The sequence below is a fragment of the Dipodomys spectabilis genome, unplaced genomic scaffold (genome assembly GCF_019054845.1).
Source record: "Dipodomys spectabilis isolate Male_0828 unplaced genomic scaffold, ASM1905484v1 ptg000046l, whole genome shotgun sequence".
NCBI classification, from domain to species: Eukaryota; Metazoa; Chordata; class Mammalia; order Rodentia; family Heteromyidae; genus Dipodomys; species Dipodomys spectabilis.
In genome coordinates, this window is record NW_024870723.1 from 543,845 (window position 1) to 557,788 (window position 13,944).

General features: G+C 56.9%; 1 protein-coding gene across 3 annotated transcripts in view; it reads right to left on the reverse strand.

Annotated features, from left to right (window-relative positions):
- The window catches only part of Whrn (whirlin), a 64,404-nt gene that overhangs the window by 1,666 nt on the left and 48,794 nt on the right, over positions 1–13,944 (reverse strand). The window contains exons 8-11 of one of the 3 annotated variants that reach the window (XM_042678763.1): positions 13,329–13,361; positions 4,719–4,790; positions 3,119–3,617; positions 1–185 (exon numbers count right to left, since the gene is read on the reverse strand). In XM_042678763.1, coding sequence (XP_042534697.1) covers positions 1–185; positions 3,119–3,617; positions 4,719–4,790; positions 13,329–13,361 — 789 coding nt within the window. The remainder of the gene's footprint in view (positions 186–3,118; positions 3,618–4,718; positions 4,791–13,328; positions 13,362–13,944) is intronic. The other 2 variants (XM_042678765.1, XM_042678764.1) reach the window with 2 other exon arrangements.

Here is a 13,944-nt window from a genome sequence, read left to right on the forward strand (position 1 = left end):
CGGCTTGCTAGCCCCCTCCGGGGTCCTCTCAGCCAGAGGCAGCTCCTTGCTACTCCTGCTCTTGGTGGACGCTGCTGCTTGTCTGCCTCGGCCTGGGGCGCTGGCCTCTGCCTCCCCGGCATCCACACCACTGTCTTCGCTTAGAGTCTGCCCGCTGTCCGAGAGCTGGGAGAGTGTGGAGGCTGCTGGGGGGATGAGCAGGAGGACAGCAACAATGAGGGAAGGGGGGTGGGGGGCTTCCGGGAGGTGGTGCTGGAGCTCAGGCTGAGGGACCAGGGGAATTCTTCCAGGCCAGAATCAATGGGCCGGAAGGCAGAGCTGCTCCCGGCTCCCCTCTCCATCTCCTGCCTGCCTGCCCTTCCAAAGGCCTGGTCTGAACATCATTCTTCCCAGGACTTCTGCCTGGCCCCAAGTTCTCAACTACTGGTGTAAGGATGAAAACAGAAGGCAGCAGGCAAAGCTAGCCCAGAGGTGTAAGCTTCTTGTTCTTGTTTTTTTGCAATTCCTCAGACAATGCTGTTGATTTTTTTTTTTTTTTTGGTCTTTAAAACGTCTTTTTATTTCCTTAGCAGACACTCATGTAGATCATGTCAACAATTTTATCTATAATGGCTCTGGAATCTCATCTGCTCTTTTTACATTCACTGTAACTCTTTTTTTTGCCATTTTTTTTTTATTGTGAAAATACTGTACAGAGGGGTTGCCCATGTAATTGATATTTTTTTAAGTGCTGGCCCTGAGGTTTTGCTCAGCACTCTACCACTTGAGCCACAGCGCCACCTCTAGCTTTTTCTGTGATTTAATTGGAGATAAGAATCTCACCAACTTTCCTAATAGAGCTGGCTAATAGTGATCTCAGCCTCTTGAGTAGCTAGGATTACAGACGTATGCCACCAGTGTCCTGTTGCTGTTTATTTTTAATGATGGATCAACACATTCAACTTAGAATTCACAACCAGAGACACGGCTCAAGTGGTAGAACGCTTGCTTAGGAAGTACAAGGACATGAGTTCAATCTCCAGTAACACAGTAACAACCAACACCAATAACAACAACAAAAAAGACTTCACATTGAAAATAAGCTTGTATAGCCGGGCGCTGGTGGCTCACGCCTGTAATCCTAGCTACTCAGGAGGCTGAGATCTGAGGATCGCAGTTCAAAGCCAGCCCGGGCAGGAGAGATCATGAGACTCCTATCTCCAATAAACCACCAGAAAACCGGAAGTGGTGCTGTAGCTCAAGTGGTAGAGCGCTCGCCTTGAGCTGAAGAGCTGAGGGACAGCACCCAGGCCCAGAGTTCAAGCCCCACGACCGACAAAAAAAAAATGAAAGAAAAAAGAAAATAAGCTTGTGTAGTCAGGCATTGATGGCTCATACCTAAAATCCTAGCTACTCAGGAGGCTGAGATCTGAGGATTCATGGTTTAAAGCCAGCCCAGGCAGGAAAATTTGTGAGAGTCTTATGTCCAATTAACCATCAGAAAACTGAAAGTGGTGCTGTGGCTCAAAGTGGTAGAGCTTGAGTGAAAAAACTCAAGACAGTGTCCAGGCCCTGAGTTCAAGCTCCAGGTCAAAAAAAAAAAAAAAAAAAAAGCCAGAAATGAAGCTGTAAGAGCTCTTACCTTCAGAAGAAAAAAAAGATGCTTGATAACAGTGTCTAGACCCTGAGTTCAAAACAAAAAGCTTGTAGCTTCCCAAGGAAGACATGAAAGGCCCTCTGTCACTCATGGCCTGTGCCCTGCACTGCCCCTCCTGGCCTGGGGTGAGCAGTGGGCATGAGCCACCCTCTCCTGCCCAATGAACCGCGTCACCGTGTGCAATGCCAGGCTGTGTGTGAGACTGGCATACCCTGGTGTCTGACAGGAGAGGTCTGCATCCACAGGGAGTGCCTGAGATGGTGAAATACCCTCTCTCAGCCTCCGTCTCCTCATGCTAGGACAAGGACAGTGATATCCACCCATTAAATCATTATAGTTTTTACGGGAGTAAGGACTAGCAGTGAGAGGCAGGCAAGAGAGGACCTTGCAGTAGGCTGCCTGCCACACGGTGACTCACTGTGCCTCAGTTTCTTCACCCTAACACAAGGATAGTAAGCCCAGCACTGATGGCTCACATCTGTAATCCTAGCTACTCTGGCAGCTGAGCGCTGAGGATCATGCTTAGTTGGGGCAGACAACTCCATGCCCAGCTCATCAGCAGAAAGTCAAGACTGTAGGTGTGGCTCAAATGGCAGATCACCAGCCTTGCACAAGCAACTCGAGCAACAGTGCACGACTCTGAGTTCAAACCCTGATAATGGCACACACATATAATAAAAAAAAAACCATCTCAGAATTAAAACCAGATATAGTAAGAGTACCTCCTCCCAGGGGTGCTGAATACAGGTGCTAACACAGGTGTGGGCTGCGGGACAGCATCTGTGGCTTCTGTGGGGTGTGTGTGCATGGGTGTGTGTGTGTGTGTGTGTGTACAGCTCAGGGATGGGCCTGTGGCAAGCCACAGGGCTCTACTGTGGCTGTGGGTTTCCAGCACATCCCTATTCTCTGCTGTCCCAAAGCCTCCCAGGTGCAGCCCCGACCTGCAGTCTCCTGCTCTGCACACTGGGCATATGGATGACTGCTCCCCTCCCTCCTTCCACCCCCCCCCCCGCATCGCTCTAGCCACCAGATGGCAGTAGAGCCCAAGAAAGTGCCCAACTCTCGCTATCTGGAAACGTGGTCCACGCAGGAAGTAAAAGCCACTGTCCCTTGTCCCCTTCCTCAGCTTCAAAAGCTGAAAACCCAAGTGGAGGAGACGCAGGGGGCACTGAGCTCTCAGCACTGAGCTGGGGTTGACTGTGGATGGCAGGGGGCACTCAGCCCCCGCTCAGGGCCGGCCCCCGAATGCAGGGTGGCAACGGGGGGGGGGGGGGGGGGAGCTGAGCACCCTCAGTTTCTGTGGGGACCTTGTCTGGCTGTCACAAGGAAGGCCAGCCAGCTCTAATCAGACAGGGCTGCCAGTGACGGCTAGGCTGGCCAGGAGCAGAACTCACACTCAAGGGTTTGGAATCCAAGGTGACACTGGGACCGGGGCCCCCGTGGAGCGCAGGGCTGGGGGAGGGGGGCAATCCGAGTACTCACTGCGGGTCTGGGGAAGGGCCCGCACTTCGTTCACGTCGGGCTCGCTGTCCCTGTCGGGCCGGTGGACCTCTACCAGGACGAAGTGCTGGTTGGTGCTCGCAGGGTCCGGGTGGTCGCAGGGGGAGGGCGGCGGAAGGCAGCCCCCCGTGGCCTCTGCAGGGGGGCTCTTCAGGTGTGGAGGGGACTGGACTCTGGGGAAGGGGCCGACGGGGTGCTGGTTGACCAGGGCCAGGTGGGCGTCCAGCGGCCTCCTGGAGCTGGGGTTGACCGGGGAGACAGAGGCATAGATGGGAGAGGAGGGGGAGTCCCGCGTGGAGGAGGGCCCCGGGGCGGGAGTGGCACCCAGTGGGGGGCTTGAGGCAGAGGAGGAAGAGGAAGGCCGCGGGTCCTCCCTCCCCAGCTTCCACTGCTGGCCCAGAGAGCCACTGCGATCATGGCCTGGAGCCAAGGGTGGCGCAGGAGGCGGCAGCTTCATGCCCGGGGTGGACTTGACATCGTCCTGCCAAAAGACCCAACAGGAGTAGAAGTCAGAGCCCATGGCGGCTGGGAGAGGAGCGACAGGGCAGCGCAGCGCAGGGCAGAGCTGGGCCCGGCCTGGCTGGAACCGAGTCCCCTGCTCTACTGGCTCCTGGCCACGCTGCTCTAAATAATGCAAAGCCCCGGTGGAAAACTTCTCAGGGCTTCTTGGCAAGCCGGGCAGTGCCAGGATCTTGGCAGGCATTTCTGGGGTCCACAGGGGTACCTCTGGGAATTAAAAGGTCTTGGCATAGCTCAGGGCTCGTCACGGGCAACAAGACTTAATTGGAGGCAGGAGGAGAAGAGGATGGAAAGGCACAAGAAGGCATTTATCTGGCTCCCAGAGTTGAGGTGTGATAAGCCGGGAGGGGGTACGGATGGAAGGAAGAAGAACACACGATCTGTGGTGTGGTGGAAGCCCTCCCTCTCTGCGCATAGCCCAACCACCAGCAGCGCAGGTGGGGACGTGAGGAGTCACGTGCAGGTGTGGGCAAGGTGCCTGAGATGTAGCAGGTGTGCCGTGAATGGCAGGTATGTACCCGGGATTCCTCGTTTCCTCTGCCTCAGCGCTTCTGTAGCTTTGACGGCCCCCACTCAAGACACTTTACTTGGTGTAGGGTATACAGTTATCAACCTCACATTACAGATGGGGATGCAAAGGCTCAGGGAGGCTCCGAAGCTTGCCCCAAGTCACACAGGCAGTGGAAGAGGTGGGGTTTGATCCCAGGTCATGTTTCTAGAGGGCAAGCCACTCAAAAGCCACATTGGGTCATTCGGCATCCTGGCCTCATGCTCCAAGTAGCTGCTGTGACACTGTTGAGATAATGTTCAGCTAATACAGCAGAAGTGAGGACTCCATCCGCAAGGAGAGTTGAGGCAGAGTGAAGCCAGTGACCCCTACTGGGGTGGCAGAGCGCCTACTTGGGCCCAGGCCAATCACCGGGGCTGAGGGCTCACAGCAAGAGGGCCCAGTCCTTACCTGCTTTGTACCTTTACCCCTCCTCCCCAGCCATCCCCAAGAGGACCCCAGGGACGCCTGGGCAGAGGGAGGCGGCCACAGCCCATGGGCTGGCCAGGGCCTTACCACAGACACATCTGGGAGGGCGTTGACGCTGCCCTGGGTGGCCTCACCAGTCTCCTCCAGGTCGAGCGTGTTCTAGAAACAGACAGGAAACCAGCTGAGCAGTCAGGAGTCTAGGAGACAGCCAGTCTGTCCTCCAAAGTCAGGGGCTTTATGGCAGACCCCTTGCTGTGGCTCGGGCGACCCCTGATGGCTCTACTCTGTGGAAACTTAGCCAGGAAAATAATTGGGTACCACTTCCTACCAACCATATTGAAGTTTGATTTTTTTTTTTTTTGTCAGCCATGGGGCTCGAACTCAGGGCCCTCTGTCCCTGAGCTCTTTGTGCTCAAGGCTAATCCTCTACTACTTTTGAGTCACAGCATCACTTGGCAGTTTTCTGGTGGTTAATTGGAGATGAGAGTTTCATAGCCTTTTCTGCCCTGGCTGGCTTTGAAGTATAAGCCTCAGATCTCACCTTCCTAAGTAGCTAGGATTACAGGTGTCAGCCACCAGCACCTGGCCTTGAAGCTGATTTTTCTTTGGGACTTTTCTTAAAAGCATTTCCATGCCTCCTCTGAACTACCTAGAGATACTGGGATACCTTGTCTGGGGTTGGGAATACGGGGCTCAACATCTGTAAATCAACCTCTCACTTCCTTCACCCCCAAAGAATACAATGGCCGGGGTGAAGGCACCCGGGGGAGCCTCCCTTTCATGATTCTACTCATCAAATCTAGAGGGTAGGGTAAAGTCTAAACAAACCTCATTTTGCAAATATGTCCTTTCCTACCCCTACATTCCCTTGGCGACACCATGCTCCCTTAAGGCCACTTCTGAGCTGTGAGTTGTGTCTGGGTGGCTGGGCTCCCTTGAAACTGCTGCAGCCCTTGCTCTCCATCCCCAGGCCCAGGCCGGCAATGGGCCCCTGCACTGGGGTTAACTGGGTGTCAAGCTAGGCTGGCGAGGGGCAGATGACAGGGAAGGTATCACTGTGATGGTGACTCAGGAATAACCAGCACTGGAATCTGCAGACCAAGGAGAGAAAACCCCCCCTCCCCAAGGGGGGAGGGTCTGATGGAATAAAACAGCGGTGTGTATGTGTGTGTGGGGGGGGGGGGAGCTTGCTGACCCCTGGCACTGGGCCTCTGTCTTCTGCTCTTAAGAGTTCACATTTATTTTTCTTGCAGTGCTATAGTTCAAACTAGACCTCACAGGCGCCAGTCAGCAAGCAAGAGCTCAGCCACCGGGACTGACCCTGGCCCTAGCCTGGCCCCCGCTCACTTCTTGGACACGTGGCGTAGAGTGGAGTAGATTGGTAATGGCTCTCTTGGGTCCCCTGCCTGCAGTGGCACATGCCAGGACTTCTCAGCTCCCACGGTGAGTCTGTCTGGACCCCATTGGTTTTGACCTACAGCCTAAACACCACCTCCAGGCGCCCCTCCCCTCCCCCGGGGCCTTGGTTCTCAAGAGAGCTCTGGATACTGAAGAGCCTCGGCTGGCACACAGCACAGGGCAGAAGCAGGTGCCTTGAACCAAGATGGAAACCAGGGATGGGGGTTGGGGGAAGGTTGTATGTAAGATAGGAGGGAGGTGGAAGGTGCTGGTGACTCTGGCAGCTGTGAGTCAGACAAACACCAGTGTGGGCTGCTTGGGCCCGCATCTGGGGGCAGCAGGTTGCCGTGGAGATGAGGTCCAAGCTGCCTTCCACCACATCCCTCCAGCCACGCAGGACGTGGCAGGCGGGCATCAGGTGTTCCCGTAGGAACAGCTCTGCAGCGCCGTGTGCCCGGGATGTTCTGATTGCTCACCCCCTTAAAGACTCGACTTCAACATCGCCTCCCCCACACGCTGTACCTGAGCTCCTGCCCCAAACGGCAGCCCCATCCTGCCCCTGCTTCGCTTTCCTCCTCAGCCCACGTAATTCCCCAACCAGGGGCCCCACGCAATCGTTGATGCGCAAGTCTGGCGGTGTCTCCCCAGTCCACGGCTCTTTCCTCACTCAGCAGAGGAATCTGCAAACCCTGTGCTCCTGGTGCCTTAATGAATTAGAGCCTTTCTCCATACTCCTCCAGCTTGGTCTCAGGGCCTTTGCTCTCTTTGACCAGACACCAGCCCCTTCTGTTTGTGATGCTAGCTCTGCCTTTGCCACCTCTGAGGTTTCTATGCGATCACACCCAGTTCTGTTAGCTGTGGTGGGCGGATGACCAAACCACTCTGTGCCTCAGTTTCCTCTTCTGTCAACTGACAGGAGTACTTTCTTACCCAGTTGGTATTTTCATAGATAGAAAGCTCTCCTTACAGGTATGTATACATGTGTACAGTGATTGCCACACTCATTAGAAGCTAGAATGCCTTGCACACTTGCCCTGTAATCAAAGAACCTGAAAACATGTCCTGGCCCATGGGGTGAACTCCTCAGCTGTAAGGACGCAGCAACCCCTCCACGGCCACCACAAGCACAGTGCTCCCTGGAAACCGACCCTGGGCTTCAGCCAGAAACACTGAGGGTGGAGGGAGTTGGGGAAGGTGGTGCTCTGGAGGACCTACTGTGCGCAGGCCCCAGGCTGGCTGCTCCATGTCCCTACCACATGGTCTCCCAGGACCTCCAGGTGGGCACTGTGGCTCACCCTGGTCATATCTACTCTGACGGAGGCTCAGTGAAGGAAATGACGTGGCGGAGGTCACACAGTCATTTGACAGCAGATGAGGCTTCTAAGCCAAGTCGGGATTGCTCCCACACCTGCCCCACTTAGGCAGAGGCTTGACACAAGAGCCAGAAAAGGCAAGGGTGTGGTCATTGCGGGCAGGCCTGGCCCCCTTCCCTGGATCCCCGGCATCCTGGGGTGGGAGGAGGGAGTTGGACAGGCAGGAGGGGGAGCCAGAAGTGGAGCAAATAGCAGAAGGGCTGAGCCCCGCCCTGCCAGACTCCATCTGTGAACCCAGACACTCCGAGCAGTCTCAGCGGCCTTCCTTGCGCGTCCGAAATAGCTGGCACCAGCAGGCTGAGAGCAGGCCAGTGTCAGCACTGCTCTCAACCGTCTTCCAGAGGCTCAAGGTCACAGCACACCCAGGACCAGCGTGGTCCTTTTGGAGCTCCTTCCTCTACCCCCTGGGGGCCGCACCTTTGCAAGAAGCAAGGGGGGTTTAGATCAGAAAGAGAAGGTCACCTGCCCAAGGTCACATAACAACACTGGGGCAGGAAGTCAAATCTTATTTAAGGCCCAACCCAGTTCCCTATCTCAGACCCAAACCTTGCTCCCCTCAAGAGACAGGAGGGTTCAGCCCCCTACCCTCCCCGCCCCCCACTCCGCCTGCCCCTTCTCTTTCACAAGCCAGTAGCAATTCAAATCACTTCTTCCCATCAGGGTGGGCTTGGCCCCAGTCAGGGCCCGGATTCTCAGAAGTCTCATTCCGAGCATCTGTGGGAATGGAATGACATGGAAGTTTGGGGTCCCTGGGTTCAGAGGCCTGCCCTGGACACACAGCAAGGCCCTGGAGCTGCCTGGGTGACCAGGCCACCTCAGTCCAATGAGGCTCCCCGCAGGCCCCCCAGTTTCTCAGACACAACCCCACCCCAGTTACCAGGAGGGCGATTACATAAAGGGCTATTTTCAGCCCTTTGTTCTCTGGCTTCATTTCTCTGATGTCAGCCAACAGACGTCCAGACTCCTGTCCCGAGATGCACCTGAGGCCTGGGGCAGTGTGGCCCCTCTCCCATTCTGTACAAGGGGAAACTGAGGCACCGGCCACAAGCCTCCTGAAGGTCATCATTGGGGGGTAGGCTTCTTTAGGAAGGGGTTTCTGACAAAGCAGGGGGGCAATAAAGAAAGTGAGAGGAAGGAAAAGATGGAGGGTGTGGAGTGGGGGTGTGGTAATGGTAAGAAACAGAGAAAGCAAAGAGAAGCAAGGGATGGCGGCCTGGCTGAGCTGTCTGGAAGAGGAGCTTGTCTCCACAGGAACGGTGGAGGAAGGCAGTGCGAGCTAGCATGGGGCATCCTGGGGGTGGGGGTAGGGAGGTCAGTGGGCTGTACCCCAACTTCTCCAATCAGAGAGAAGCACAAGGCTCTGGGGCCCGCCTGGCTGGGTGGCTGAGACCAGCTCCAGCATCTCCTGTCCCTGGAGAGCACCTTGCTCTATTTATTGTGTCCAGGGCCTCATGCTTGCTAGGTGGGTACTTGACCGCTTAAGCCACACCCCCAACCCTTTTCACCAGTTGTTTTTGAGATGGTAGTCTCGGTTCCTGCTGACACAAGGACTTGAGACTGTGATCTGCCTATTTGAAGCTTTGCCATAGCCAGGTGACAAGTGTGTATCACCATACCTGGATTTCCTACTTAGGACCTCCTGCATAGCTGGGATGATAGGTGTGTGCTGGCATGGCCAGCTTTGATGGGGTTGAAAAGTCCTATGGAGTTTTTGCTTGGACTGGCCTCAATCCACGATCCTCCCTAGCTCAGCCTCCTTAACAGCTAGGATTGTAGGTGAGAGCCAGCACCCAGCAAGCACCTTGTTCGTTTTTTTAAATCACCTACCCACCCTTGCTATGACACGTGACCACCAAGCCACAAAGCAGAACTCTGGGGCGTCTCTCTGTTCAGTAACATCTAAGTGAAAGGCACATACACTTCACAAGTATGGGCCACAATGCCTGAAAGGGCCAGCCACGGCAGCCCACCGGAGCCACCGATCTCCCTGTCACACTCCTGCCACTGCAGACAAGCCCAACGTCTCAGCCTTCCAACCAGAGGCTGCTTTGTTACCACGCATGCTAAGAAAATGGTGTGTTAGGCCTCGTGTGTATGGTGGGGCACACCTGCAATCCCAGCATTGGGGACACCGAGACAGGAGACTCAGGAGTCCAAGCTACACAATTAGACCCTATCTTAAAAAAAAAAAAAAAAGGAAGTGGAATTGTGGCTCAAAGTGGTAAAGACTAGCCTAGAGCAAAAAGCTCAGGGACAGAGACCAGGTCCTGAGTTCAAGCCCCATGACCACCACCAATAACACCAAAAAGGGCCCATTTCACAATGCACTGCCCTATTTTGAAAGCGGTGTTTCACCATGCAATTGTTTCCTGTGTTATCCTGTGCGTTTTATTTTCAAAGAGTTAAAACTGCTATATTGAGGGCTAGGAAGGTGGCTCAGTGGTAGAGCGCTTGCCTTGCATGCCTGAGGCCCTGGGTTCGATTCCTCAGCACCACATAAGCAGAAAAAGCAGGAAGTGGTGCTGTGGCTCAATTGGTAGAGTGCTAGCCTTGAGCTGAAGAGCTGAGGGACAGCGCCCAGGCCCAGAGTTCAGGCCCCATGACCAACCAAAAGAACAAAAAACAAAAACAAACAAACAAACCAACAACGGCTACACTGAGAAGGGTCCCCAGGGCTTCCCCAGCCTCCACGGAGGCCCAGGGCACAGAGGCAGAGGAGAACCCCAGTGGAAGCCACGGCTTCCCCGCCATGGCCCCTGGGGGCGCTCAGTGGCTTCCTGGCATGTGACATTCGGCCAGCCGGCTGCAGAGGACCAGGGCACCTGGGCAGTGCACCCATCCTCAGGCACTGGGTTAGGATTCAGCTCAAGCCCCTGGCACCCCCCCCCCCCGCCCCACCTTTATCCTGGCTCACTGCTCCCCCACCCCCGGCCCCCTCCAGCTCAGCCCAGCTCCTCCTCACCTCCACACCTCAGGTCTGAGCTTGAGCATCAACCTGAGGATCCAGGGGTCACCCCTCACCCGTGGAGGGATCAGGGCGCTACACCCACCATGCCTTCCCCCAGCCTGGCTGGGGCCGGGCAGCCAAGCTTGGCAGAGGCACTGGCCCAAGCGAGAGGGAGGATGGAGGGGGGAATGTCCAGCCAGCCCGGCCTGCTGGGCGGGTGGGAGGCCCCCAAGGGGAGAAGGGGCTGACGGGCCAGCATCTTCCTGACTGGGACAGACAGAGGCGGCAGCCTGCTCTGGAGACACAGGACCAGGGCCTGTCCCAGCGGCCGCGGGGCCTCAGGGGTGTCTGTGTGCACAGGGCTGGCCTCTGCCCCTCCCCATCCTACCTTCCTCTGCAGCTGCCTCCTGCGCCAGCATGGGCCCCACCTGTACCTCACCCGACCCGCGGGCACCGGGTCTTCCGGCCGTGACAGGTTGTACAAGCCGAGGCTCCTGCCCAGGGCGGCCCAAGCGCAAGTCTGGAGAGCCAAGCCTGGTGGAAGGGTCGCAAACCCCTGCAGTGAGGCCCTCTGCCAGGGGCCTTGTGTGCCCTCGTAAAAGCTTCCAGAAATGCCAGGCAGGTCTTTTCTGCTCTCCTGGCCAACAGCTTTCTGGGAGGGGGTGATCCTGTCTAGAGTCCGCACGTGGTGCTCAAGCTGGCTCTCTGAGGACAACTGCGACTTGTTCTAGGCCTGGGAGGCTGGGAAGGAAAGTCTGATTTCCCGGGATTGATGATGGCCTCTGTGGGAGGGACGAGGCTGTGGGGTGGGCCACGGTGAACCTGGCACCCGGCACTGGCCTGTGTGACCAGGGGGTCCAGGCTGAGCGGGAACTGGCTCTGGCATGGGGTCACCAGCTGCCAGGAGCCCGAGGCCACCTCGTGCCTCTGACACCTGAGCCGTGAATTTTTCTAGGACAGAAGGGAGGCTGGGGGGGGGGGGGGGGGGGAGCCTCCAGCTGGCGGCCGGGGGCGTGGCTTCCGTTCCGCTGGCTTCCACTCACATTTCCCGGGCTTCCAGCAGCCCCAGGCCCCAGGGACACGGTCTCCTGTCTCCCCCACGCGCAGAAGTCAAAGCAAAGGGTTGAGAGGGGATGAGTGAACGCTCGAGCAAAGGGACTGGGGCTGTGGTGCAGAGCTGGGGCTGTGTGTGACTGTGTGGGATAGGGCAGGGGCTGGGCTCAGCAGCCCGTGGCGAGCGAGGCTGTTTGTGCCTCTTTCCCTCCCTCAAGGAGGCAACGGCCTGGTCCACAGGCACGGCCTCTCCCTGCTGTGCCCTGGGTATTCCACAGCTCTGGTCCACACAGAGTTGGCGGAGCCCTGGTCTCTGCCTTGATGGCTGGATTCCAGACAATCCTCCCTGGACCCCCCTCTGCAACAGGGACCTCCAGGTGCAGGAGGATTCTGGGAGACTTCAGGCTAGAGCTGCCCAGGTATAGGAGGAGCCAGATCTGTGGTTGCATCTTGAGGCTGAAGAGCATCTACATGCCTCTGGGCTTCGTTAGCTTTGTGGGAATGAGCCTGGACATCTTGCTGCAATGCTCTGCTCTCCCTCCTCCCCCTCTACCCTGCTAGGCCCTTGTCTGTTCTCGTAATAGTCATGGGGCTCCTGTGAACACCAAGCCAGATCTCAGCAGTGCCTGCTCTTCCCTACACATCTTGCTCAGAGTCAAAGTCCTCAGCACATGGCTCTCTCCTGGCATTTACTCTGCTCTGGCCTCACTGGCCTCCTGGACTGTGCACAGACACTCTAGGCTTACTCTACCTCAGGACCTTTGCACATGCTGCTCCTGCTGCTTGAACTGTTCTTCTAGGTGTGGGCATAGTGTTTTCTCTTTCTCAGCTCATGTAGGTCCCTCAAATGTTGCTTGCTTGCCAATCTTAACCCTCCCTGGACCCCCTTTCCTGCTTCCCTGCTTCTTGTCACTGAGCATATGTGTGTTCCAGTTCTGCACCCTGCTTGTCTGTCATCCTGCTTGCCCCAGAAACCCACTGTGGGAAGGGTTGTTCTCCACTGCATCCGGTGCACACAGCAAGCACTCAGTGAAAATTTGTTAACAAGAAGGGAGGGGGAGGGGAGGGGGAGGAGGGAGGAAGGGGAGGGGGAGGAGGGGGAGGAGGAGGAGGAGGAGGGAGGAGAGAGGCCATACACAGACATGCTCGGTGGCAGCTGGTGAGACCCCACCAGGAGAGGCACGGCAGCCTGAGAGCACCGCTCAGAGGTGAGCAGGCCCAGGGGCTGGGCCCCTCCACCTCTGGCTAGCTGTGTGACCTTCAGCTAGCTGCTTCTCCTCTCTGAGCTTCCAAGTCCTCTGTCCGATGTGGCTCCTGGCTCCCCGAGGGTCACAGGAGATAGGTTCGGAAGGCAATATGGCTACCATAGTGAACTCACGGAATACCAGCCATAGGAACAACAATGGCTCCAACTCCTTATACGAGGCCAGCTCTGTGCTGAACCCCAGGGGTGCTGGTGACCCCTGCCTCAAACGGCTGGTGGCCAGAGGGTAAGTGGATGGACCATAGCTTCCCGGAAGAGGTGACATCTGAGCTGCAGGCTGAAGTATGTGAAGGAGACAGGCCATGGGGAGTAGGAGAGAGAATGTTCCAGAACATTCTGGAATATGAAAAAGGCTGGGAGGTCTCCCAACAGCATGGCATAGTCTCACGTTCACAGATCCTACAGCTGAACTCAGAGGTGAAACTACTTCCTGAGGTCACACAGCCAGGATGGGATAGAGCTGGGTTCTGGGTGGAGGCCATTCTCCCTGCAGAGCCTGAGGATTTGGTCACCAGGAGAGACAGTAAGCACCCAGAACAAAACCGGGTCCCCACCAGGGACAGGTGCAGATGCGAGGGGCTGCAGGGAGTGCCCCGGCTCCCTACCTCTGCCCCTGGCTGGGAGACCCTCCCCCAGGACCCCACCCTGCAGAAGCACGGTACCTCCATCAGATCTATAAGCCACAGCAGCCGCTCCTGGGGAAGAAGGATGGGCAAAAGGCAAAAAGAAACATACACGAAATGAACATTAGGCCGCAGCAGCCCCTTCCCCAGCCCAGCTCATGCATGCAAAGCCTTGGTGTGCAGGAACATGGTGGGGAAGGAAGAAACGAGCTGGGTGCACAGCCAGCGCCCTGCGCCCCGCCTGCCTCCTGAAGGGGCCTGGAGGCCCCTGCTCTGCGGGGACGACTCTTGACCTTGTCAAAGGGCCCTGCACCGGTGGGTCCCCAGCTGGCAGATGGAAAAATGGGCTGAGTGGAAGAGAGCGACCTGTTCCGGGCTGCACTAGCAATGCCAGGCAGGGCTTCCAGACCACCGAGGCAGAGGTCTGCGTAACAGAGCCTGAGGCCGAGCTGGTCGTGCCCGTGGGGTGGGATGAAGGGGGTAGCAGACCTCAGCCTGGTGCTTTGGAGAGCTCTGGTGCTCCAGGCAGTCTTCCCCAGCAAGTAGAGAGGCTGGACAATCAACCAAGCTCTGCTCGCCCTCAGGAATGGGCCAGGGGAGCTTCATCCCGGCCCCAGGCGGGGCGGGGCTCTCTCCTGGCAGGTGGGGAGGGGGT